General features: G+C 37.5%; 1 protein-coding gene across 1 annotated transcript in view; it reads right to left on the bottom strand.

The window, feature by feature from the left end:
• The window catches only part of BEAN1 (brain expressed associated with NEDD4 1), a gene marked incomplete at its 5' end in the record, with an annotated part of 63,288 nt that overhangs the window by 6,656 nt on the left and 29,249 nt on the right, over window positions 1-27,383 (bottom strand). Inside the window, 2 exons of the mRNA XM_026856940.1 lie at window positions 10,467-10,608; window positions 13,201-13,410. Coding sequence (XP_026712741.1) covers window positions 10,467-10,608; window positions 13,201-13,410 — 352 coding nt within the window. The remainder of the gene's footprint in view (window positions 1-10,466; window positions 10,609-13,200; window positions 13,411-27,383) is intronic.

Below are 27,383 nucleotides of genomic sequence, written 5' to 3'. Positions count from 1 at the left end.
TCAAAGAGATCATAATATGTAAACTTATACATCTAGTCTTTGCTGGATCTTTTTTTTTAATTAGAGGATTCTAAGCAACTATTTTAAGAAGTAACACACAGTTTGAGAGGCACCCACTGTCCATGTATTGTTGGTGGTTGGAAAATCAAATGGAGAACCCAATTAAAAAAAAAAAAAAAAAGATTTAAAGGATTACTTGTAAAAAATTGTAATAGCAATAATTTCTTGCAGTTGATTACCATGTATTGATATGAGTGATACTGGACTAAATACTTAACGTCTTAAAATAAAGCTTCATGTTTGAGAAGTGAATGGATTCTTGCATTTTACTGCAGTGAGGTGTGTAATAATGAATTGCATGGTATTGCTGAGTTGTCCTGCAGTGTGAGGTGTGAGGTCTGCATCTTTGACACAGCTTTTAGGTTTCTTTCTTTTTACTTGCAAACTGCACAAACTAGAATAGAATGAAGGAACTGCTTTCTCATCAGCTAGTATGGAGAGCTCAATACCAGAGGGGCTGAGGTACTATGTAATGTTAGCTACCACTAAAAAGAACCAGTGCATCTATAACAATCAGTAATGATGATTCCTAATATTAAAATTATGCTGTTACATGCAAGTCACTCAGTTATGCTAACTAATGCTGTTGATTCAATCTGAGAAGGCGGCAGCTGCGATGTGTAAAGTGGTGGTTTCAGCATGATCCAATGTCCATGTCACTGAAAGGAAGTGTCCCTGCCCTGCTGCATACTCCCACTGTTTCCTTGCACTACTTCCTCCCGACCACGATCCCCAATCTGGAGCTAAACAGGCAAAAAGGTTGTGTGCATGTGGTTTGGTTTTGTGGGTGGGTGGGTTTTTTAGATTGTTTTGTTGGTTTTTCTTTTTTTTTTTTCTGTGTATTTTTTTCTCTGCGCTGGATTTCTACCCATCTAGCTACCAGAGTTGGAAGCTCAAGTCAGATGGGCATCAATGCAACACAAGGGAAGCAGAAGTATAAAAGATGGAGGAAGTGGGTACATCTTAGACCACAGCTCACAGGTGGAACTTCTTAGCCATATCATAAAAGTGCAACCTCAGTAACTGCTAAGGGAATGACACCTACATATATATCTGTGTGTATATATATATATATATATATATGTTTTGCAACTGAAAATGCAAGAGCATAGAGCTTGCATGACTTAAGTGGAAAACCAGAAATACTTGCTAGTCTCTTGCAAAAAATAAGTTACGTTTAATCTGAGAGATTCAGTTCTGTGAAGTTATTACACATGTAAAAAGTAGCTGATGCTTGAAGTTCAGTATGGCAGTCACAGAAAGATCCTTATAGACAAGAAAGCAAATGCTTTTGAAAAGTATTATGTTACCGTAACCTAATAATGGACCACAGGAACTCATTACACTGAATCTCGTGATTATCATGCGTCTCTTTTTCAGTCCTGAAAAAAGCCTTGGTTACAGCACTTGTGGTTAATACACTTTAATCCATTTATTTTTTTAAAATTGTATTATCTTAAGGTTCAGTGTATTTTACAGGCAGTCATGAGAAGGAGGACGTTACTGACCATGAAATGTGCTGTTGTCTACATCTTTTTTTTTTTTTTTGGCCTTGTTTCTTGTCAGAATAACTTCTTTGTTATTGTAGACTATGCTATTGAGTTTTTAAGGGATAATTATACTAAGAAAGGCAAGGAGGGCTGATGTCTGTTAACATCATCTTACCGCATGTAAATGTGATCTGCAAAGAGAAGAATGTTGCTTAAAAAATACAGCAGCTCTTCAAGTTGACCTTGTTGACTCAGAATGTTGGGGGGTGGGGAAATGACTTCATGAATTTGTCAGGTCTCATTGCAATAAGTATTAGGATAGGTTTGTTGCTAAGGAAACCCAAAAGAGCTTATTTAACTAGCTGTCATTCATAAATTATGACCTACTCTCTGGGGAAAGAAGGTTCTACTTACAGAATTTTTAAAGATCCAAACAATAGCTAGTGGAAAAAAAGGCAAATCTGGGGAATGAAGAATTATTCTTTGTGAAATAGATGTCTTTTTGTTTACTTTGTTCATTTGTTATATGACTATACTAAAATTGCTCCTGTTACATTGTTTCCATTTTGCTGATGACCTACTGTCTTCTTTTAATAATGGCAAGTAAACAGAATCACTGCATCTAGAAAATACACGTGCTGACATGAAAACAGCACGAAGGATGTTTGTATGATGTTGATACCTAGTAAAGAAAAACTGAAATTAGAACAAATACGCTGTAACTCTCTAAAAGGAGGATCAAAGGAAAAAATAATGATGTGTTTGAGGACTATGTAAGTAGTTCTGCTGGTGATACTATCTCTGATCACACAATCTACTAACAGCTGGGTTTGTAGGACAGCAGCTTGGAAATGTGTCAGTGTTTCCTTTGAGGTGTTTTTTCTTAGAATACATACAGCCTTTGATGATGTGTAACTACCATGAGGGAAATATATCATTTTTTGATGGAACTGCTTGTATAGAGACATATATCGTGAGACAGGATATTTTTCTAGGTTTATTTCTGATACTGTTGGTTTCCATTTGAGATACTAGGTGCATTTACTAATGACTTTTCTTTTGCATGCTTTGTCAGTGATTTATTAACCATCAGTTTAATATTTTTATATAATAGCAATCCATTCAATGTTACTGATTGTCTCAGTCATTCACTTAGTTTAATTGCTGAACAGTGACTTAGAATGAAGAGCCAAAACATCTTTCTTTTTTAATAAAGAAACACCCCTAACTCTTGGGGCCTAGTAATTAGGAGAATGGTAGTGCAAGAATAAGCAAATGTAGTTAAGTGGCACCGTGCCCTATGCAGTTTAGTCCTAGTTAATCGGTTTGCATGAAACCAAAATCCATCTGTCTCTAGGCCTGGATAATATTACATGAGAGTTTTTTACTATGATTGATCCCAAATTACAGTGGGTGAGGGGGAAAATAACAAACATGTAACACCCAAAGATAACAGCCCGTGGTGTCAGCCAAGCCAGGGCCCTGAAGGAATGATCCAGTGCACCATAAAATCACTGGAGTATTTTCTGGGAATGTTTTGTCACGTATGTTTGAAATGCAGGTATTTAAACAAGAGGGAGATTCTCTTGAGGTACCCTGGAGGAACCTCTCTCTTTTTATTAGCTGTAGAGTGATGCTGATCTCCTAACTTAATTGACCTGTAAGCTCCCAGAGGTGTGGTGAATGCACTTGCAAGGTGCCTGCCTGATCTTGGAGTAGGTAACTGTCAAAAACTAACATTGTTATTTTCTATTTTAATGTTTTTAAATAGTAAAAAATGTAACCCAAGGTATTGTTCAAGGAAACATCTAAGGCTTAAGTAACTTAATCCTTGAAGAGACAGGAAACTTGGCATTAATTTATCTTCTGCCTTTTTTCTGTTCATAGCTATTTCTGGAATTTCCCATTCCCTGCAACTACAATAGGAATATTTGTGTTAATAAGCACTAGAAGTCTGGATCTTTATTCTGCACTATGTGTCAAGATAATATCAAGGAAATTGTGACTCTGATAAATAAATATTCCAGAATGAAAAATGAAATTAAATGTAAAACAATGTTTTCATGAGAACATAGCATTTGAAACTTACGTAATACAGTTTCAACATAAATGTATAGCTTTAAACAAATAAAATAAATGTTTTATATAAAACAAGTCATTCTATGATGAAGATTTTATATAATACATTTCAGCCTGGCATTAATTTTATATATAAGAATCACTTGATCATAAGCAGTGTTTAGTCTCTGGATTTCTGTAACCATTATACAGTAAATGACAGGGAAACTGCGCACTGGTTGAGTAATAATAATCAGTTAAGACAAAACTATTTTAAAATAATCTCTTAATGCACAAACAGGGTTCTAAACAATACCAATTTTTGCATGTCAGCAGGAATGCTTATGACCTGCTAGTATTAGATGAAGTTTGCCATGTGACATGTTTTAGGATCATATTATTTTAGGAATGATTTCTGAGCAGGTGAAGGAAATGCTAGCTGCAGTATGCAACAGAAATTCTAACTGCTGGGAAATCAAAAAATATTCCTTTTTTTCAGTACTGTTATCAATGACTTAACAGCTTTAAGTTGTGATTGTTCCACGTGGCACAATCAATTTCTGGTTAGAATTGCCTGATGCCTCTCCTTTGTCAGGTTTTTCTGCTTTTACTGCAGCAGGGTTTTTTTGATATGCAGCAATAGTTAGTACTTCTAGAGTGAAACTGGGACAGGTGTAGGGAAAGGCTGGTCAGACTACAGAGCATCCCAACAGATATTTCTGATGACAGAAAGCTAAGAGAACTTTCTGCCTTACCTCACAACTTGCAGGCTGAGGTGTGAGACTTTTGACTACAAATACAAGAAGCAAGTATGGGTATTTAAGAGGAATTGAAACACCACAAAAAGAAACTATCATTACATGGCTATAAACAAATTTAATCTGGAAAGAAGAAGGTTGCCATAATAATTAGGAATTAGGTCTGTCCTTAGGTATTCTGGAATGAGTATAATGGGGACAAAAAATCCTTGCAAACTGTTATGGAATAAGTACATTTCTATTAAAAATTATTACTTGCAGCAGCAGAGGTGTGACTGGGTAACTGCAGAAGATCCTTTCAAGCCTATGTTCCTCTAACCAAAATGGCTTCCTGAAGGATGATCTGTTAGTAGAAAGCAGCCAGATGAAGGAAGCTTGAAGGAAAACCTGTCCATGCAGCAGATGTAACTTGACGGTGCTGCCACTGGTGTGGTGGCATTCACACCAGCTGAGAACCTCACCAGGGCAAGGCTTTGGTTAGAGATATACCCTCTATAGGATATAGAGAGATACTTGTTGGGATCTCACTTGCAGACTCTGACCTCTCAAAGGCTGCCTTAATGTTGGGCACGAAGGCGATATACCTGTGCTCACTAGATGGGCTGTGAAATGTAGGTGTCATGTAAAAATCCCTTCAGCAGAGAGCAACTAACTAATAAAAAAGCAATTAACTTGTTTCTATATCCAATATTGATTAAGGATAGCACTAGGATGTGATGGGAGGGACTTTTGAGGGTCTAGTTGCTCCGAATTTGGAGTTGAAAGAACTGAGAGTTTTATCTCATGTCATGATTTCTGGTGGATTTAAACTAGTCATATTTCCAGTGGTATTTTTTACTTTACTGACTGAAAATCTCAGTGACAGTGCTGGATTGAGATCTGAACATAACCACAAATGTCCATCTCATGCTTTGCCAGCTGTTGTTGTAATGTGCCAAAAGCTACTTGCCTTGCATGCTTGCAGGAAAAGGCCTTGGCAAAGGAATGCAGCACAACATAGCAGGTTCCTGTGTTAGTTTCCTGCAAGCCTAATTCTGTCTTTCAAGAAAATCTAGGAAGCTGGTTCAAGGCTTCTTCCCTCTGAGATGGCTAACTTGCTTCTTCAGAAGTGGGGGATGGAGAAAAGTGTCTTAGAAAAGAAAATACCTTAAGTAGTTTGGGGTTTTATGGTTTTCATATTTAGAGGGAAATTAGGGTCTGTCTTTAAGACATGCATTTCCTTTTGCCATTTTAAAATAATTTCAAAATGTATTTGCCCATTTAAACAATGCAGACTGAACATGGGCATTAAGAGTACTGCAGTTTATCAATTCTAAGCAAGACAATTTTCTCTAGAATCGATCCTATACAGATTAGGCAAGATGACCAGATGAGGTAGAGCAAGCAGACTTAAAACAAACAAGCAAAAAAGCCCCCAATTTGTTCTAATGTGAATACCAGGATAATGGGTGACTAACAGGCTTTTATCATAGTGTGCCCTGCAGGACACATTTCAATGTGAAATACAGAGAGGACTTTTGTGCCTTCCATTAAAACCATTCCTGAAGCTAAATCCCTCCATCTCGCTGAAGAGTTATTCCACAATGATGTTCTGTATTAGACAGTCATGAGTCACAGATGAAAAAGGTGATAACCTTGCTTGCCTAAAGCTCTGTACATACCATTAATATCCAATCACTAAGGAGTGGAAAAGCTTTTAGTTGAGTGGGGTGAAATGCATTTCCTCTGGCCAAAAGGTGAAAAGTTGATAAAATTCTTTTCATCCAGGGAACCTCAAATCTCCTCACTGTTAAGATTTTAGAGACTCATCAGAAAATGCAATCATTTTTAATTTACTCGGTCCTTGATAGGTACTGTACTTCAAGCAGTTTAAAACATAAGCTCATGTTTACTTTTAAACAGCTTTCTTATTACATACATATAAAGAGATAATTAGGAAAGCTCACAATGAGTGTGTGTGTTACTATGATCTCTGGGCACAGTGAACATGAGCACGAGGTCGTGATTTCTATCTATAAAGGTATTATCCACACAGTGTCAACAGCATGTGTTTGGGATATGTAAAATGATTACAGCCATCTTGATCAAACTCCCGAAGACTGTTTTGATTAAAGGTCTGCTGCCTACCATATAATTCCAAATAATACTTTTGTTTTTTTTCTTTGATTCTTTTTGGAAGTTAAAGATACTAAAAATTGAGTTAGATGATTATAGTCATACCCTCACAGTGAATGTTGAACAAGTAGGAAAACACTGGATTTACAGGCTTTCCAGTATTTTTTTTCAGTCATATTTACTATGACGATAGTTAAGCTGTGGCAGGGAGATTATTCTGTATTTTGTCCTCGTTGAATTTGTTCAAGTTTCCTAATTTGGGGGGAGAAGAATTCTGTGTTTTAGAATTTTTGCGAGATTACCTGGATCATCTTTCTCAGATGACTGAAGTTTTTTAGAAACAAATACTTTGTCATCTCTGGTAACACAGACTATGAAACATTAAGTTAACTTCCAGCACTGCTACTAGTATCTGTGTATGTTAGAAACAGGCTCCAAAATATAAACCCCTAATATCTTGAAAATGCTTAGTTCATACTCACTGTATCTTGTTTTTATATTTCCCTTCCACACCTCATGTAAAATCAATCTGACAGATGCTAACACAGATCTGAGACTCATTAGAAAGTCATTAATTATCCTAAAGGGATGTTTATGGATAGGAGCACTGTATATTTTGGGCTGTCAAGACAAATTGACCCAATAGCTTCTCTGTAACCACCCTGCAACTATGGCAGGCTAATGTCAAAACAGTGCATGGTACTCCTCTAAATCTAACGTAAAATCTAATGTAAGAAGGTGGTTAGTGGAAGTGTCTATGGTGATAATCAAATTGAGCCTCAAATGAAATTTCTGATTTAGATATCAAAGCAATTAAATTATTAACATCCCAAGGTATTTTTTCATAATTGATTTCCCCATTAAAGTTTTTATATAAACAGTATTTTGTATTGGACTTCCAACTGGATAGTTGAGAGCGGGCAGCCCTGAACAGTTAGCTCTCCCTCAGCCATAGGAATGGGTATGCTTAACTCTTTGTTTCATCAGCCTTCCCCTAAAATTCCTTTTCCACTCATTTCATGGTTTAAAGCCCAACTGTAAGATCTAATGAAAACATTCTAGACTGATTATAATCACCCCCTTGGCCAAATATCGTTTCAGAAAGTATGGTTTTAGCAAAACTGGTATGTTCAAGAATACTCAGCTCTGCAGCACCCAGCATGCAGTGACCTAATGCTGGTGCCTCTTGCAGGCTGTGTTACAACAATGTGGTTAACTGAAGCTAATGGCTCGGTGTCTGCTTGTGGCAGTAGGACACGATTAGCTTTCACTCGCTGAATTCTTCCACTTCAAATATATGTTCAGAGGTATTTGCCAATGCAGTTGCTTTCCTTGTTGCTGTTCATTTCTGTTCTGTTTATGCTGCAGTTGCATTGTTATCTTTTGGGCATGCTAGTTTAGCTTTAAATTACATCTTGCACTGCATAAAGTATAAGGAGGAATTGCATTACTTTAACCAGTGCTATATTTCAGTAAACCTACTCTTCAAAACATTATCATATGTAACAAGATTGATCCCAGTGAGTTAATATTTTAAATGCACAAGGTCAAGCATGTCTTGTTTATGCTTTAAGGCCATGTATGACAGACAGTTTTTTCTGCTGTTAGCACCCATCAGTCCAAATAATCTCCATGCTCTACTAATTGGAAAAAATACAGTTTAGTGTTATGCCATGGAGGAGAGTGTAAAGATAGCTATACAGAAATTTTTCAGGCTCTTACATAATACAGTGTATTCATACAATGCTGCTCAACCAGTTCTTTTCTGAACAGAAAGTTACAATGGACTATATAATGTATTAATAGTAAGTTTAAATGTCTCTCTACGTAGCTTTGCTTTCAGCCATCTGCTAAGCTCTACTTTTTCCTGAAGTTTTCTCCAAGTTGTGTTGCTAAGATATAAAGCTTAATAAGATTTTGATGATTTGCCAAAGCTACTTTTTCTAAAATAAATATTTAACTGTGGTAGCAGTGAGAAAGAAGCAAAACCATTAACAATAATCTTTACTTTTGATCTGTGATGCAGAACTGCAATCGTTGGGATGAGCAGTGTTTCCTTGTGTATGCAGAGTCAGATCATGGGCCCCTCAGGGATGCAGTCCACTCATCCCAGAAGGGACTCTTGAGGAGGCAGTGGTTGGACACCTTTATGTCTCTCTGATCCTAGGACTGACATCTCAGAATAGTTTCTTAGAACAATGTAGGACACAAGATAGTTAACCTGTGCCAGGCTTACTACAGAAGTAGCTTGAGAGGGGATTTTTTTGTTTGTTTTTGTTTTTTAACAGGAAAGCACAGATCATCTAGTGCTATCCTGTATCACTCATGTCTCTCCTTCCAAACAGGTAACTCTACAGGGGTGGAAAATCCTTCTTTGGGCTTGTTTCAAATGGGAAATGGAAGCAACCTTTGGTATAATCTTAGGAGACCTGTCTGCTAAAGAAATATGCTCTCAGAGATTATTCACAGGAGTCTGAGCTTGTTCTCAGAAATCTGGCCAACTGCTCACTCAAGCTGTTGCTTGGGTGTCAGCTGGCTGGTTTTTATTAGTAAAGACTCGTGGGTGTGGGTCCAAAAACCAGTCTAAATTTTTAAGTGGATTTATATGAAGTTCTACAAATTTAGATGCCAGGCTGAGAATAATTTTTCACATGTGAGCTCTCTGCTAAAATATTTACACCATCTCTAAAAGCCCATTTATTATATAGTATGACTTTGTAATCCATAAAGGGTTGCTTGTAGAACATGCATAGAATAAAAAAGCAAAGATTTATATTTTGTATGTTCGTACTACTGACATGCTCTATATTGTGTATGTATACAAGCAGTCAGAAAAGGGCTGGTCTGATACTGGTTTAACTCAAACCAGAGTCTGCTTAAAAGGATGAAAAGGGAAAAAAAAAAAAAAAAAAAAGAGGGCATGGCTGTTCAACCATTATTTGCTGTTTGTAAGATACAGCACTACAGAAAGCCTGAAGTGATGTTCTGTTTAAAACAATTTCTGTTGGTTCATTGGAGGGAGTAACTGAATTCCTTCATTTGTTAACCTCAAGGTGCGTGAGGCACAAAGAGGAGATAGAGATGGCCTGAAGTGCAACTCTTGTCACTTGTAATGGCTGTTCTTGTATCCTGTGAATGCAGGCACACAAATGTGGAAGGAGCTGCCATATAATTTCTGGAATAACTCTTTGGAAAGAGCCTCTTTAGTGATGTTACCTCCCCAGGCACTTTGAAGGATGCTGATACCTCTCCTGATATTTGGAGGATGCTCTTCTCCAAAGTTGCTTATACAATCCAGGCAACTATGGCTCTCCAGATCAGGTTTGGGTTAAACAGCTAAAATGGTAGTTGTCCTCCTTCACAGATGTAAGATGAACAATCCCAAACAATTTTCTCCCTATCCTAAATTAAGAGGTTAAGTACAATTACTACTGTGTCAGAAAGATATGTTTTCTTCAGTTCTGCTATCTGATAGAATACCAGGGTTAAGAAAGCTGATAAGTGAGCCTTGCTGAAAAATATGGAAAGGTTTAAAGGTTTCTTGTGCTTCTTCCTTCCACCCATTCACTTTGTTTTTTTTCTGTTTACTCTGATCTGAACAGTCTCAAGGGCATTAATAAATGTAACCTGAAAATTCTTGAAAAAAGTGTATATTTTTCTCCTGGAAGTGAAACTTTGACTTGTAAAATCACTTATGTCAAAGAAAGATGTTCATAAGTAATCTTACACCTGTGTTTCATTATATGCCATCAATATAACAAATTTTAATGTGAATATTAGTAAATAAGAATTGGCTGTATGCATGTGTTTCTTTAACAAAGAGATATTGCGCTAAGGAAAACCTGGAGTTAAACTAAACAAAGTCTGTCTGCATTTAGAGTTTGTGTGACCTGCTTTTTTGTTGTGGGTACAGGTCTAGCAGTTTTCTTTAACAGGCTTTGCAAGCGCAAGACTATAACACTCAGAATCTTACAAAAGAGCTTACCGTGGTGGTGAATCAGGATACATGACGTTGACCTGAGAAAGTGTATCCAGATAGGAACCAAAATCAAAAGCTGGGGGAAACTCCTCCATGCAGGTGGATCTCAGCTCTCCAAAAGAGCCACCATAAGAGAAGCCATCTGGAGCTGGAAAACAAGCAATTAATACTTGCTGTTCTTTTCCTCCATGGTAGATTCTCTGAGACAATATCACTGTTTATAGCACTGCCATAAATCAGAAAATAAAACCTGAGACAGAGGAATTACTGATATTCTGGAACAATCGGGTTTCACAGGACATTCTGTTCCTTTAAGAGCAAGTTAGCATCATCTCTAGATGAACCGTGGCGTTTCAGGCTATGGCACAGGGACTGTATATTTAATGATGCCCTACAGGATGCAAGTGTCTACAGATTCTCTTGTGGCACAAAGGTTGAAAAGGAGTGTTGGTTCTGCTGCATGCAGCTTCAAACATTAGCAGGATTGCTGAAGTTCCCAGGACTTGCATACATTGAAATCCTGCCAATTCTGTTAAGGTTTTTAAAAGGAGGCTTAGGTGTTTGATTGTAGGTATGTGTCTTGAGAAAATGCAGTTCTCAATAAATACACACACAAAAAGGGGAAAAACTGGAAAATAGAGAATATCATCCTGCTGCCTGCTCCAGGGCTTTCTTAATGCCTTCATGCAAGAGCTTCATAGCTCCAGAAATACCAAGAAGTTAGTGCTGTTTTCTGTCTTTTAGGATAGTCAGCTAATGCTCAACATTCTGGGGTAGATTTCCCTAAGAATGTCCTGAATTGTGGAAATGCAACAATCTCCACTCCCCTGCAGTTGTCTTTCAAATAAAGTGATCCCCCCTTTTCACTTGATGCATTAAAATAATACCTGGAGAGAAGGCCCAGCTTCTAAAGTGAGACTGAAGTAGGGTCCCTCTCAATAGAGGGTGAAGGGCAGGACTCACTTGAGTTGCCTGTTCCTCCTGGCAATTTTCACCTCTGCCAGTGTCTTTGTGAGGATTTTACCGGGACTAATCCAGTCCATCATGCACTGTGCTTTCCTTTTGCTTAGTAAGTGAAGGAAGCCAACTTCACGGTGACTCCCGCTGCTCCCACGCTGCCCAGTGGAAGCATGCTGAGATACTAGGATGACATGTGCTAATGTAAAATTTTCACTTGAGTAGACTGGCACAGTTTAGTTTAAGATTATTCTTTTGAATTTCTCTGAAAATATCACCATGCGTTTAGTTGTGGGTTGGGGTTTTTTTTCCCCATTTTTTTCTAGCATTATTATTTCTAACAAGCAGCTTGACAATTGCCCTTTATGTTTTCACCTGGCTTCAGGGATTTTAAAGGAGCTGAAATTAACATAGCAGTAGGTTTAAATGTAGTGATTGTATCTTAATGGTCAGTATTTTATCATGCCAAAATATTTCCATTCCTGGGTAAAACAGTGACTCCAAGTTGGGTTTAACCATTTAATCCTAACTTTAGCTGCTTGAAAAGTAGAAAAAAATAGATGTTACAATAATAGGAGACAGTAGTTTTCTGGATTTCTTTTTTTTTTTTCCTTTTTCCCTCTGTACGTTACCATGGGAGTTTGCATTTCACTTCTTTTTAGAGTCTAAAATTTATTCCCAAAACACAGACATTATTCACTTATCTGGATAAACGTTTCTGGAAAAGCCCAAAAGAATTGTTCCTGGCTTCAGGTGGACAAACTATCCTAGAAAATGTGTTTCTTTCAGACAATGAAAATTCCTGGTCCAAAATCAAATCAAGTCCAATTGACTTCATTGGATACTTCATGTACCTCAGTGAAATCAAGATTTGAGCCAATGCATTTTTATATAGCTCCTATTATTATCTTTTCTATATAAAGAAGAAACCTCAGCAATATGCAAAGAACTGTATTCTCATAAGAAACTGCAGATACAGGAGCCTAACCACAGATGACATGGTTGTTGATGCTCTGCTCAATTCATTAATCTGTTTATCATTGAAAGTTTTACTAACTGAAGACTTACAAAATAACTTTCTGTAACTTTTTTCCTTAAATACAGGAATAATCAGATTCTGTCATTTTCTTGACAAAGTAGCTTTTACTCTTCCGGTCAGGAAACCCAAATCTGGCCAAAAATATAATTCCCAAATCCTTTTAAAGTATGATGGGGTTTGTTGGAGGGTACGGGGATAGGAATTGGCATTTTTTGGATAGCAAACCAGTCTCTTTAATGATGATGACAGTTATAATGATATTTTGATGCCCTCTTGTTCTGTTTATATCCAGTTATTAACTTTTGTGATCAGAAAAGAAGTAAATGCCCAATCATGGTTGTAGGTTGGTGCACACTACAGAAGTGAAAACATTCCTGGCTTTCCAACAAATAGAAATTACTTTATATGCTACACCAAGGCTGTAATGGGATATGAAAATAAGCTATCAGGAGTCTAGCGATGGAGAAGAAATCTTAGACCGTATCAAGGGAAAATAAGCTGTTTAAGAAATGCTGTCAGCTTTGGCCTTGTTTATGTTAACCATTAACTATGGGGCTCATAATATGTGAATTCAGCACCAGTACAAAGATGTTATTAAATTGCAAAGCTGCCTGTGACCTACTTATCCTATTTTTTAATTTTTATTTTTTTATCCCTTGCACAGCAGCCAGATGCTTTATGTTGCCCATAGCACCAGATTATTAATAAAGTTAAGCAGTATCTTGCTGTGACTAGCTATCTTACCGTAAACAGCATCTCTCCTCAGATGTGGGTGTCTTAACCGTCCGTCCTTTCGCAGACTGCCAACAATGATTGTAACACAGGATAGAAATAGCACAAGTCCAATCACTACTCCAGCCACCAGAAGGGGTGAAACAAGTAAACTGGTATCATTTCCATTTTCACTGTAGCTGGGGAATTCACTGGTTGGACTGCTCTGGTTCAAATGAACTTCTGTATGGCACAGAGAAAAAGAACATGTCAGCTGTGAAAAAAGACATTCACAAAGTGTGGTTATACAGATGCCAAAATGAAGGGCTTTCAAAGCCCTAAGAGACAGCCTGAGACAGATCTGTTTTATGAATTCATGCTCGTATGGACAACCTATTTATTAGACTAATTTCTGGAGCTGCTAGTAGCTGACTCTGGGGGAGTCACTCGGCAGTCGTTTCCCTGTTATTGGGGAGTATCCTGCTGGAGTCAGTGATGTGTGTTGTGTAATTTTGATTGCTTATTCCTGGAAAGATTATTTGTATCACGAATTGATTGATGCTGAAAGAACTTCAGTGCACAATGAGGAATGTGAAAACTCAAAAATCTGGACTCTAAGCAGAACAGAGGAATTGTGTGTTGTTACTAGGTGTGAAAAGACTCCAAGGTTTTGCAGAGAATGTTTTGGGCAAGAGTGAAACAGAGGAGAATGCTTCTGTAGCACAGGGCATGCTCTAGTTTGTGGGGTGAGTCAGCATCCCAGCAAACTGTTTTGGAGCAGAGGAGGGAAGAGATATTCAGAGTAAGATTCTTAGTGAGGCACTGGATTTTCATCCAAGACATGGCTTTTTATTAGGCAGAAGCTTGGGCAATGTGGCAGTCCTCTTGGCCTTAACGTCTAATAAATTGTTGAAATAGAAAACCATCACAATGAGCACTTAAAATTTGCTAATTAAAAACCTGAAAGTAAATAAACTTAATTTATTGCTCTTTGGGCTCCTCCGTGTGTTTAAACAGTAACCTAAGGATGGTGCCAGGCTTTCCTAGTGTTCAAACAGGCTATATATTGGGTGGAGAGCTTAGGTTTGGTGTGGTCATTGTCATTTCATCCTCCCTAGTTTGGCCTGATACTGTGTAAGGAAGGAGCTGTGTGGGCAGGCAGACCTCACCTTAAAACAGTGTGGAAGTATTGTATTGCAGGAGGTACACCCTGCGCTTCACCAGGTGACCGCAGACGAAGCTGAGCTCTGACTTGTGTGCCTTTGTTCCAGCCAAGCAGTTCTACACTGGAACATTACTACTCTTCCTTCCACCCCATTTTGATTTTTTGATTGACATCCACTCATGTTGTATGTGGCAAAAACTGTAACTGCTTTCCTCTGTTAGAATAAAATCTCTAGGTGTACTATTTAAGTTCAATAATAAATCAGCTTAAGGGAGAAAAATGGAAAATGCAAGAATATCCCAAACTATGAAAAGTCAGAGTAACTCTAGTAATTTATTCCCAAGTCAAATATCCTTTTGAGACAAGCTAACAAGAGTATCAAAAGTTACAGGGAGTTTCCTCTAGAGAATCCACTGGTGACATATGATTATACATGTGAATTAATTCCCATAGATGTATTTATGGGGGACTGTACTGCTAAGGGAGGGGAGCTAAATGTTAGAAATGATGGGGAAAAGGATTCAGGATTTCAGCAGATAGAATTTCTGCTGAAGTAGAAGGCTCTGTATGTTTATTTGTGGACAAAAGTTTGGGCATACAGTAAAGGTAACCAAATTTGGGCCTAGGTCTTGGAAACAAGTTGCAGTAAGCACCCATTTTCCTATCCTTAATCTACAGTTTATTAAAAAAACCCCACAACCAAACACACTCCCCCAAATTAAAAATAAATATCCCATTAGCTGCTGAGGATCAGACTATGTACCGAGTAAACCAGAATTTTATTGATGCAAGAAATTATTGGAGATGCATATATACCAAGATTAGCTTTCAAATACGGCATGGATATATTTTAATATCTGGTTATGTGCCAGTTGAACAGATAAATTATTTGTTTCCTATGGAAACTTAAGGCTAACAAAATTTTGCTCTTTTAAATGTTCTGTAAAGCGAACATGTGCTTTTGGAAGCGCAAGGACTTTTTACATGGATACACGTTAGCAGATAGTTTTCAGCTGTGTCTTCCCCACTCTTTTCTGTTGGGATATACCACTTTGTGCCTTGCAGTCACAATAAGCTTAAAAAGAAGAGGATGGCTTCAAGCCAATGTATATTATCATTGGCTAACGCTTGACATTGAAAGAACTGACTAGAAATATAAAAAACCCTGGGGAATTAGCATGTAGTAGGGTTTTTGTTAATTTTTTAGAAGCACTTGACTGTTGGCTGAGAATCTTTATGAGCAATTAAGACAGACAGCCAAGAAATGTGCTGAGCTTTTACAAAGCATTTTATGCCAAAAGAGAAAACTGAATTTTCTGAAAATTAAACTGATTCTGCAGCATTAAATCAAAAAGGCTATGGAAAAGTGTCCTACTTAATACTCTTAGTGCAAAGAGTTTTGTGTATGGGGTATTTCTGAGGGGTAGATCTTGCTCATTTTATGGCCCTTGCACTAGAACCAAACTTCCTCAAAGTTTACAAAATTCTAATTGTGTTTCTCATTTGTACAGTTTTTTAAAACTATCTCTGTTGGTAGTATGTCCAACAAATGTGTACTCCCACTTGCTTTCCAGAGCCTTGTTTATTCAGATTTTTGCAAATTCTGACTTTGAAAGATGGAACTATCACAGCAGTGTCAATTAGTTTAAAACACAGTTGCAGGGATTTGACACCTGAATTGAAAGTACTGGTGGGTAATTTATTGGTAATTTTGGCTGACTTGCAAAGAGATAAGAGGAAAGAATCAACTTTGTCCTTGTGATGAGAACATGAACCTGGGGTGTGAGGTTGCTCGATGCACTATTAGGCTTGTGGTCTTCAAACTGAAGTCAGGTACTACTGAAATGAGTTGGTGATAAACTTCCTGTCAAGTTCAGTGGGAAAGAAAAGAGGCTGCAGTGAGTGCTTTCTGATCTTGTGAAACTTGGACAACTTCTAAATGATCATTTTAACAGGAAGGATCTGTCTAAAGAAGAGAAGAGTAGACTAGTTTTCTTTTTTTTTTTTTTTAATTATTTTGGAGATTCCTGTGATGCCACTCAGTGTGAACACTAATATCTGGTCCTATTTTGCTTTATAGGAATTTAACAGGTTAGCAGTGACTTCAAACAGCAAGTACTCTCTCTTATACTCCCCACTTGTACTTGAGGTGTTATTTTTTATTTCAAGACTGTCCATTTATCTAGCATGTTCCCAGGGCTTGCTTAGCTGTTCCAAGCCTTGCCTATTTTATCTCTTGTTTCTCATCATCATGAATCTTTCTCTTTTTTTATGCTCTTAATCTAATTAAACCCAGTCTCTGGTAAAGACATGATATATTGCAATATTGCTCTTATTAGAAGGAATGAATAACTCCCTTTAGCCTAGCTTCTAAAACAATACGCAATTGATAAATTTCTCTTATGGTATTATTTTCAGTTTGACACTGTGAGTCTAGTCCTCCAGACTTTCCAGACTGACTTACTATTGTGGGAATTGCTCAGGTGACTAAAAACTACAGAATGAGATGCTATGTTGATATAAATTCTTTGGGTTTGAATTTTTGGGGGGCAAAAGATACTTACATTACTTTTGGCAAAGCAATGTCTTACAAATTTTTCTCCTCTTATCCAAATACATCTCCTTTTGAGAAGCTGTATATGTCTATATATAAATGTGGTATGTTTTTCACTCAGAAGTATCTGTAAATCTATATAATATATAAATTTAACATAACAAATATAACAGCAATAGCAGAGTGCTAACTTCTTTTTTGAGGCAAGTTGTATTTTTTCCATGAAACTATGAATTGTAAACAATATGTGCATAAATATTAATACTTTATATCTAATCATCTAAATATGAATTATATTGGATGCACAAACCGTTGCTTTTATCCAGCGATGAGAGATGTGTAAGTAACCACACACAGCACAAACGGAACATGCTGGCTGTTGCAGCCGTGAATACAATTCAAGGGGCACATGTGGCTGAGTGAACACTTAATTTAGGATGAGAGTACTAGTGGAAAATTGCCTATGCTATCCATTCAGTGTTAGACAGTAAATTATCAACCTGCAAAATCCCTTAAATATCACATTATATTATTTTACCCAGTGGTCCTTCATCACAACAGACAAACTTGTAAAGTAACTCCATGTAACTGAAGAAGGTGTAGTATGACTTGACTGTTTTGGTGTATCTCGTGCTTTCTCTTCATTGACTTGTCTTTGAAGGGACACTTCTTATCCCTTTCTGACTTGGCAGTAAGTAATGTTGAAGTTTCAGTTGGGTCAGATCCTGTCAGTGAAATGTCTTGGTGTGCAGATCTGCCATGGGAACTTGGTTCATCCAAGATATAGCCCTTTATTAGAAGTGGCTTCTCTCCACTGGCTTTTACCTGCTTGTATCCCAGATGAGACAGAAGGGAAGCACTACATATAAATGAAAATCACTTCTCTCCATACTGAAGTAATTATGGGGTGTTTGTTTTTCTGAAGGCACATCAGCTCTAGTGAAGCCACACTGGTCTCCGTTATTGATAGGGTTTTCTTTGTTCCCTTTAAAGATCAGAGATAATTTAAAGTTGGATCTTATTAAGATAACCAAAGCTCTTCCCCTAGTTTAAAATCTATTATCTTAATAAAGATGATAGATGATTCATGTTATCACTGGTGAAGAGGATGAGACATGGAGTGGTTTTGTTTCCCAACAATGAAATGCATGTGAACAGCTCATGAAGAAGTGCTGATGTGTTGTACTGGAAGGATTTTGTGTGCAGAATCATACACCTCTACATCCCTGCCAGCCTCAGTTAAGCCTTGCCTGAGGACAGAATGGTCTTAGTGATTACTTGCTGAACTGGAGCCGAAGCACACTGACAGAACAGTGATGTATACATGTACTCCCCAGGTCTGTACAAGTTGGTTTGGGTTGATGATCTATCACCTCCTATTACCTTTAAATATGCTATATTAACTATGTGTACAGGACTGGAAATGAGTAGGAGGAAGCTCAGTATAGAATAGTGCATAGTAAGCTTTGATTTTTAAATAATCACAACAAAGCATCTCAAACAGTGAAGCAATTGAAAGCACGTTTCTGATATCCTTATTTTTGTAATTCCTGGTTGGGACAGCATTGGAATATGCCCCCTTTATGAAGGGGAGGAGACTGACAGATGGCAAGAAGGAGTGGAGAAGTCCCAGTGAGGCACATAGATAAGCTAAATTGGTGGAACTGATGAAGATTTTGTTGATTCTACCTTTATGAACGGTTCCTGTTCAAAGATGATTTAGTTTGGCCAAGAGTGACTAATTAGATTCTACACTTGCTGTTGTACTGTGAAAAAGCCTCTGGCTGTAGCAGCTACCAGGCTGCTATCACACTGCTTATTTCTGTAGCTGCCAGGCAGGAGTTCACAAAATGAGTAAGGCAGGTGCATTAGAAAAACAAGCTGAAAAAGGTTTTGGATCACAGGAACCAGCTTTGTACGGAGCACCACTGTAGCAAGGGAGAGAAGGATATTATTCAAGTCACTGAATGCAAAGGCCTAATAGGAACTAAATCTTTAAAAGAATTAAAAAAAGAAAAAAGAAGGAAAAAATAAGTCTCTGTTGTATTCAAAGCTATTCTGTCTGGATCTTGAAGAAGGTTGGAATCTCTCACGCTAGACAAATGCCATGATGTCATCTGCTTATGGGCTTTACCTTAGTTATCCTCTGTATACATCGGGGGTGACTGCCGATCGAAACCTGGCCTGTATTTGATTTACAGTTATACTTTGTTCAGACTCTTATTTTGGTGCAAACAACTTGCCGGTTTTAAATGGAATGGCAATTTAACAAGTTTTGGGTTTATTTTTTTTTAACCTTTCCAATCTCTAGGTATAGTGAAAGTAATAAAAAAAAAAATTCAGTAATTCTGTAAAAGGAAAGGCTCATGAGAATAGCTCAGCTCTGTCAGACACGATATTGAAATCATCACATTTTCCATCGAACACTTTGAATCTATGTGTTCTTCTGACTCCCTGGTTAAAAGTACCACTTAATGATGAAAGTGGAATTGAATACCACCCCCTACCCCCCCCTCTAAAAAAGAGGAAAATACGGTGTTTTTTACTAATTCTGACCAGTTTGGATAGGGAGGAAACTATGTACGTTCTCCTCAAATAACAACTTGCAGTCTACTTTTTGTCTTCTCACAAGATGACCTTCTGTGCCTCTGGTGAAAGATTGATTTTGGCACACCTGCTGTTGAGTGCTCCATCATATAACATCTACAGCAGCTGCGATGGCAACTTATTAAGGTATGAATAACTAGGGACCCAGTAAGACTTAGAAACTGAGTAAGTACAGAGAGTTTGTAGCTGTCATTAAAGGTATGGAGGATGGAAAACTGGTCTGAAGAAAGGGGTTCGTAGGTGTGGCCACAGCAATGGCGTGTGTCAAGTGTAGTGAATTAGGTGGTGCTGCCTTAACACTGGAATGCATTGAATGTTTGGGTTCTTACCCTCTAAAGCAGCTATACAGTAGCACAGACTGTATGCTACAATGCAATCTTGCATCTGTGTGTTTCTAACACCAAAAGAATAATACCACTCACCAGTTATACCCATTCAGCTACGGGAACACTGCGCATCAGATTCTTCCCATATTCTAGAGAGGTACAGGAAGCAGGTAAGATCTGCTACCTTAGTATGTTTAATGTTTAAATAGCGTTTAAGAGGAACTGATGATGATGCTAAGAACAGGCAAGGCTATTGGTCCTTTTGCATTTATCTTATTATCTTGTAGTGAAGTTGAGCAAATGAGTGGAAGACTAGAATAATCTGGGAAATGTCCTCTCTATACATCAGTTTTACAAGAGCCATAGAAACAGTATAGGGAAAGGAATTTTCAGTTCAGGAGGCCCAGGAGCATATATAATTCTCTCACACTGCTTGCCTCTGCTACCTACAGCCTAGGGGCCAATCATATGTTGTCCTCCTGTTCTGTATGCTTTTCTGATTTGCACACATAAAACTAAGCTGCCTCTTAAGCTACAATTGATATTCAATAATAACTGTATAGGGATTGCTTCAAACTTTTACCTTAATGTGGCTTGTAAAGGGCATCACATGGTGTACGTAATCCTAGATTAAAGACCAGTTGATCTAGTTTAGCTCATGTATATTGCAGCTCAAACTTTCATCCATGTACTGCTTATGAGAGTCCGTTAACTTGTGCTTGATGGGAAATTATCTTCTGGAATGGCACTTAGTAGTTTTTTGACAAAGTCAGTGAATAAATAAATTTTTGCTGTCAGCTGCTGCAACTGTGACATTTAAACAGTTCCTCAAACCAGATGATATTCATTACTGGTTTTAAATTTGAGGTTAAAATCTTTCTATACAAATGGTCAACTAGTCTTGCCTGATTATTGCTACTGTGGGAGACACTTCAGCATAATCCATACCCCTATGAATGCCATTAACTAGGCAGACCCATAAATTTAGACTAAGTTTCTCTGCAGCTCACATTGCCTATTTGATCTTTCCCACTGCATGTTTATGTTCTAATCATAATTAAATTTTTTCACTGATTAATAGTAAAAAATCAAAACCTTAATCAGACATGAGACTGTGTGATAGGGACATTTCAGTTTTATCTGATGCACTCAGCTTAACGTGAATTTGAAGCATACTTACAGGTACAAAAGCTGCCCATGACCTTGAGAAGCTCATCCAAGGCAGAAAGGGTGGCCTTTCCTCTGAGATATCTAACTCTGCCTTTTTATCATGTCTGCTGGCTATCAGATAATGACTTTTCTCTTCTTGCATTGACATCCTTATTATAGAGCCAGAATGAATAAGATTGGATCACCAGCAGCCTGCAAATTGAGACTGTCAGAAGCAAAGAGAATGTGGCTGCATAAGGGCTCAGAAAATAAATCTTTCCAGATGCTGTGGCTTTAGGGTATTATGTTGATGTCACAGCAGCATGTATAGGTGCTGTTTCAAATTAACAGCAAAAATCTTCCAATTTTCACATCCATGGTCTATTTTATCAACATGATAAATACCACTGCAGTGAAACAAATCACCCTGGAAGTATAACAGCCCACTTTGTGATGGACAATGTATTTCTTCCCCTATTTTCTCATATACAAACAACTTCGAACTAATACAATTTTATAAGCAGGACCCGAACCTATTACTTTTTTTCAGAAACTCTGTATTAGAGCTTGGAACTAAGTATGATGAGAATCCTATTTTACTCATTAAAGCAAAGTTACCTTCATAAGCTCTGATCCAACTTAGGTTGGTAGTGACTTGACCAGGGCAAAAGCAGGTGGTTTCTTTCTTGTGAGAAACTCTGGTATTGGCACATAAGCTTCTTGTATATAATTATGGAAAAAAAAATGTAGCAATATAATAATTTTTCTTTCTATTCTGAGAGGGGAAGGTTTGAAAAAATGTAATTGGCAAATAATTCTACATTTTTACCTCAGCAGTCTGCCTGCTTGAACTGTGGTTTGAGCTCTGCCTGTACTATACCTAATGTGACCTACAGAGGGCAGATGACAGTTCATGGAAGATGCAGCATAGGCAGGAAACCTTATCTGTATTGGGGGAAAAAAAAAACCAAAGCCAAAACTTTCCACAGAAAAGTTCTGTTCTTTACAAACGTTACTTTCTACCTCCATAGAGAAAATGAGAAGGCAGTTATAAAAAAAATGGCTAGCTCTAACAGTAACAACTAGAGAGCAGCTGACTTGTGTTCTATTGCCTGCTATAAGCATTTATGAATCTTTAAATCAGCTATCCACTTCTGATTACTATTCAATGGGCTCAAATTTATGAGGCTTTTAAATTATGAAGTTTTGTATTTTCCATGTGTTGCACTGAACTTTTCAATTGGCTCTCTTAACCATCATCTTTCAGCAATCATTAACCCATTCGTGTGATTTGAAACTGGGAAAGAGCTAATAAAGATGGTATCTGCAACAAAACTCAGACTGAAGTACTAACTGAGCTTCAGGAATCATATCCATCTTATAAATACCTTGAACACTCCTTCTAGGTGCTTGTGGCTATGTGCTGCTTCTTAATTAGGACTTTTTCTATTGAAATAATCCTATTTCTTTTTCCATCCTCATCTCCAGTCTTCAATAGTACTTATCTACTAAGAAAAAATATGTAGAGGAATGATTGACATTCAGTGCTTAGGAAATAATGACAACTGAAATACTGATCTAGCTAGTTATGTAAGGAACTGGGTGCTAAGATAGAAATGTGTTAACAAATGCTGGAATTCAAAGATCTTTCTTTAAGAGGTGATATTGTATGTGATATATCTCAGTCTTTCTTTCAAGGTGACTTGAATTTTTTTAAATAATTAAAATGTTTTTTTAGTGTTGTTATGCAAGTCCATATGAATTATGGTGTTGATGTCACAGAGTATACAAAGTCTATAGTATGACTTACATTATTACTTGTATCTGTAAAAACTTCAGTGGTATCTGCCTGCATAAATCAGGGAGTTTTCTCATACCATTAAGGAGCGATTTCATTCTCTCAGATTTTGTCTGAATAGAACTAGGACTTCTGCTTAGACAGCTGCAGGAATGTCAATAATGGCAAAAGAGATATTGATTCCTAGGACAATTTCAATCACCTAGTTTTTCTTTGTTGCTAAAGGAGCCACCAAAATTCAAGGACACTGGAAGATCTATAGAAATTAAATTACTCAAACGTTACTATTCAAAAAACTGGGAAGAAAAATCTCTTTCTCTAAAATCTCTATTACTTACTATAGAAGATCTGTTTGGTTAGAGGAGTGCAGGACTTGCTGTACAGGCAAACACCATTCCCTGTATATGCTGTGCAGTGTCTAGGGGTTCATTGGTACACATAATGCTTTCTGCCCTCTCCCGTGTTTATCTTTGGCCAGCAGTGATGAGTCAGGCTTAAGGAGGAGAGAAGACTCACAGCGCTGGAAGAAGTAACTTGCCCCCAGCTGAGAGTCAGTGATGTTTCTGCTGGAGTAGCACAACATTCTGCTGCCTTGCATATATAGCTTAATTCATAGATTCCATATATTTCCTTCTTAGAAATAATGGTCATTCTTCCATTTGAGATGGCAGAGGAAGGATTTTAAAAACAAACAAACAAATACCTCTCCTGCCCAGTCTAGTGTAGCCTTTAGAAAAGTGCATTTATTTACCTTTCTATATAAACCGCAGTGTTTAGTATATATATATTAATTAATATATATTTTAATATATAAAATGTAGTTTCCACTATTTTAGTTTCAGCATAGGGTAAATATCAATAGCTGCTAGAGAGGAGATATCTACACGTTCCTATTTGCTGGGAAGTTGGAAGAGATCCTGGGTTGTTCTCCAAACAGAAGACATACACTTAAGAAGGATATTTAGATGCCCTGAGAAACATCTCTGTATGCTGCACCATTTTCTCTCCAGGCAATTAGAATTCTAGGCTGTGGGTATTCCTCCCTGTTCTTAAAACTAGACTATTTATTATTTTCAAAGGGGATTTAAACAAAAGAATATATTTCTAAAGGAAACTGAACTTGCAGTGTGCGTTGTTCTGCATTGCTAGACTGAGTGAGAATAATAATAGAAAGATGCAGAGTAAGGCTAGAACAAGAACTTTGGCTCTCTTTCTGTGAGCATAGTTTCTTCGATTAGACTCCATTTAAAAAATTACATGTTATGGTAAAATTGATTAAATTTTGAATTACAAAGGTTTTATAAGTCCCTTTGTAATGAACGGTGTTGTGTGTAGGTTAGAACCTCTGCGATGCTCACAGGGCACCCTTGACAATGTCTTAACCTGGAATACTGGCTGTTTTTAAGGCTAGCTAATTTTGTGGCCTTTGAACAAAGGGGACTAGAGAATGGTTCAGTCCCAGAAAATAAGTGTGCACTGCAGGGGTCGTTCTGATAAGACTACCTAAATGAAAGCTCATTCAGGGATGCTGCCTGGAACAACAGGGAGAGAGAAATACCATCCAGCTTCCACCTTCTTGCAGTAGCGGTGCTCACATCAAAGAAATGTGCTTTGTATGTTTAGTCCAACGTTAAAGGTCACTAACTGTGGTTCTTGCAGTTTATCAGATAACTGTGATTTCATCTCTGGACACAATTTTCGATTTAGGATGAGGCAGAATGATCTTCCTTTGACTATTAACCCACCACTGCAGCACAAATTGACACTTGATTGTTTCCTGAGCCCTGCTGTTAACTCCTAACATGCCTGTATGCAAACCATCCTACCTCTCTTACGTCTATTAATATTCATAATGGAAATGGGTCTGTTAAATTGTTCCCATTTACCCGCTGGAGGAAAAAAAAGAATTTTTGAAAAAAGTTACGGGGTTCTTGGAGAAACTAGTATCTAGGCCGATGTCAAATCCTCTTCTACCCCTTTCAAGTGCACAGGCAACCATATGGAGAAAGACATAAGCAACTTTGTAATAGAAAAGGATGCTATTTCTGTCCCTGCTTATCCTGATCACACATGAGTGGCAAATGGATACTACTGTTACAATTGTTGATTAACAAATTAAAAATGAATTAAAAAAAATGTGAACCCCTTCTTTAGTTTCCTCTTATCTGACTTAATTATTCATTTTAACTAGGTGCTGGCAGACAAGAGTTACATTGTTAGGCTCATAATGAGGCCAAGAGGATTCACATGGTGTGGCCAGTTAAGGTGCTTCTATTCAAATTAACTAAACATACTTCTTCCCTACCAAAAAGATATATATTACCTTAAAGTCTTGCAATACAGGAGAACTCAGAATGTCCTTCAATAGGAGGGCGATATAAAGAGTTCACATTAGAGGAATTTATCGCCATCTCAGAGATTGCTAAACTTGGATACGTAAATTGTACGCATCTGCTCTTATGTGGACTAATATTTGCATGAGATAGCTGGATATACTGCTACTTCAATTCTGGTGTGAATATATGAACATTTTCAGTTTCTTATGCATGAACATTCAGATTAAAAGACGTTCAAAGATTAAAAGCAAGTTGAAATTTTATATTCTTTGCATTAGTAGACAATAAATTTTTTTGTGAAGAAATAGAAAGCATGAATATAGCTCCTATTTTATACAACACAGGAGAAATACAATGTGTGAGCTGGAGAAAATGAATGCTATTCTGAAAAAGGCTTATTCATGAAAGTGATGTAGCACTGAAAGTAAAAAGAAAGGGAAAAGTGGTGCTCCAGGGTTACTAGAGAAATATCAAATCCTAGCAAAATACAATGGGGTATGTGTTGTGTGTGCTGGACACTATCTTCATAATGGTCTTGCAATTAAAGACTTGGGGAAAATCCCTTCCGAAAGCAGTAGAGTCAGAGCTTTGAACAGCAGTAAAAACTTGGTCCTTTCCTGTGAAAGTGTGCTATGGCTCTTGGAGGGGACCAAGTAACAAAAATTGAACCTCGGGGCTGGAATCCACGTTTTACCCCAGTGATCTCCACAGGTCACCTGTCCAAAGCCTGGTGAGACACATGTTGGAAATCTGAGGCCTCCACCAAAGATCTCCAGTCTGCATCAGTGTTAGCTGAACGTGTGAACCACGTGAATGCTAAGACAACATGGAAACCTTGAACTTCAGTTGCTTAAAGCCAGAGCCATGCAATAACTGATTAATTTGCTGAAATTGAACAAAAATAAGCTTAGAAATGGTGGCTGTTATATCTTTAAAACTCTTGTGCTTTAATGTAAGCATGAACTCCTGGTGGTTATCATAACTGGAAAGTGAAATATGTAAAAGCCAAGAAAAGTCTCATAATAATTATTAAAAAGTTAACAGTAGGTTTTTGATCTGCTGTAGAGACAAGATGTAAACTCAGAGTTACCCTACTGCCTCAAACAATTCTGAAATTTTACATTACCTTGGAGTAGCAGGTGAACAGCTATTCCTCAGAATTTATAAACCTGTGGACTTCACAGCATATCCTAAATATAATTGCACTGGCAAAATGCCAGTTGGAATGGCAGTGGGAAGTGGATAGGTTTTTGATTTTTTTTTTAATTTTTTTTATTTTTTTAAATCTGAAGTGCCCACTGTCCTGAAGCTTGAGGAAAAACATTAAATCGTAAAGATTTGAAATCGCTGCATGTATCAAATAATTCCTTTAACTCCTCATTCTTGTCTTGTGCATCACAAGGTGTGTTCTGAAGGGTCTTAATTTCTTGAAACTGTACTACAGTCATATGTTGTTCATGACTTGGAGAAGGAAGAGGTCCTGCCTTCCACTGTAAATTGGTAAGGGAATGTGGTTTGAAGTTAGGTGGTGTGGGTTTTTTTGGTTTGTGGGGGTTGGTTTTTTTTGTTTGTGTGTTTGTGGTTTTTGTTGTTTGGGGTGTGGGGGGGTTTTGGCTGCTTTTTTTTTTTTTTAAGCTATTGGAGATAAAGGGACAGATTGCAATTCTTTGCCAAGGAAGGTATGAACGCTATGCAAAAATAAAATCCTGTTTGAACCCCTGCCGCCTTCTAGATAGCTTCTGCATTGGTATTAATTGGAGAAATGTGCTAGTGGTTATCCTTGTTAACATTTTTGTGTTTTATGGAGCTACACCTACAGCTTTATAATGTTCAGCCTGTGCATGTTCTACTACAATTTATTCTAAAGGCTGTACTAAATATCATACAGTGCAGGGACTTTCACTTTAGATCCTCTGATCTCCCTTGTGCTGACAGCATATGATACAAGAAATATCATGCTGTTTGGATTATTAAAATAATTGATGTATTCATATTTACTCTGTCACTTGTTAATACTATCTTGTTAAGTCCTTCTGGGGATGAGATCACAGATTTTTCTAACTAGCAGCTGCTGCATAGTTTCCTAAAATACCAGATTTTAGGGTTGGGCCAAGGAAGACAGGGTTGATGATAAAAACAGATGGCCTCATTGCTAACAATATACCTGAGCTTGCAAGCACTGAACGCTTGTGAAGGTGTGAGCAACCTTGTTGATTCAGGAAGTGCTAAGACTGTGCAGTGAGCTTTCTGGTCCTGAAAGGAAAGCTCCTGTTCATCTCCT

This window comes from Athene cunicularia, assembly GCF_003259725.1.
Source record: "Athene cunicularia isolate RWA chromosome 11 unlocalized genomic scaffold, athCun1 chr11_part1, whole genome shotgun sequence".
In the NCBI taxonomy this organism is placed as follows: domain Eukaryota; kingdom Metazoa; phylum Chordata; class Aves; order Strigiformes; family Strigidae; genus Athene; species Athene cunicularia.
This window is presented reverse-complemented; position numbering and strand designations above follow the sequence as displayed.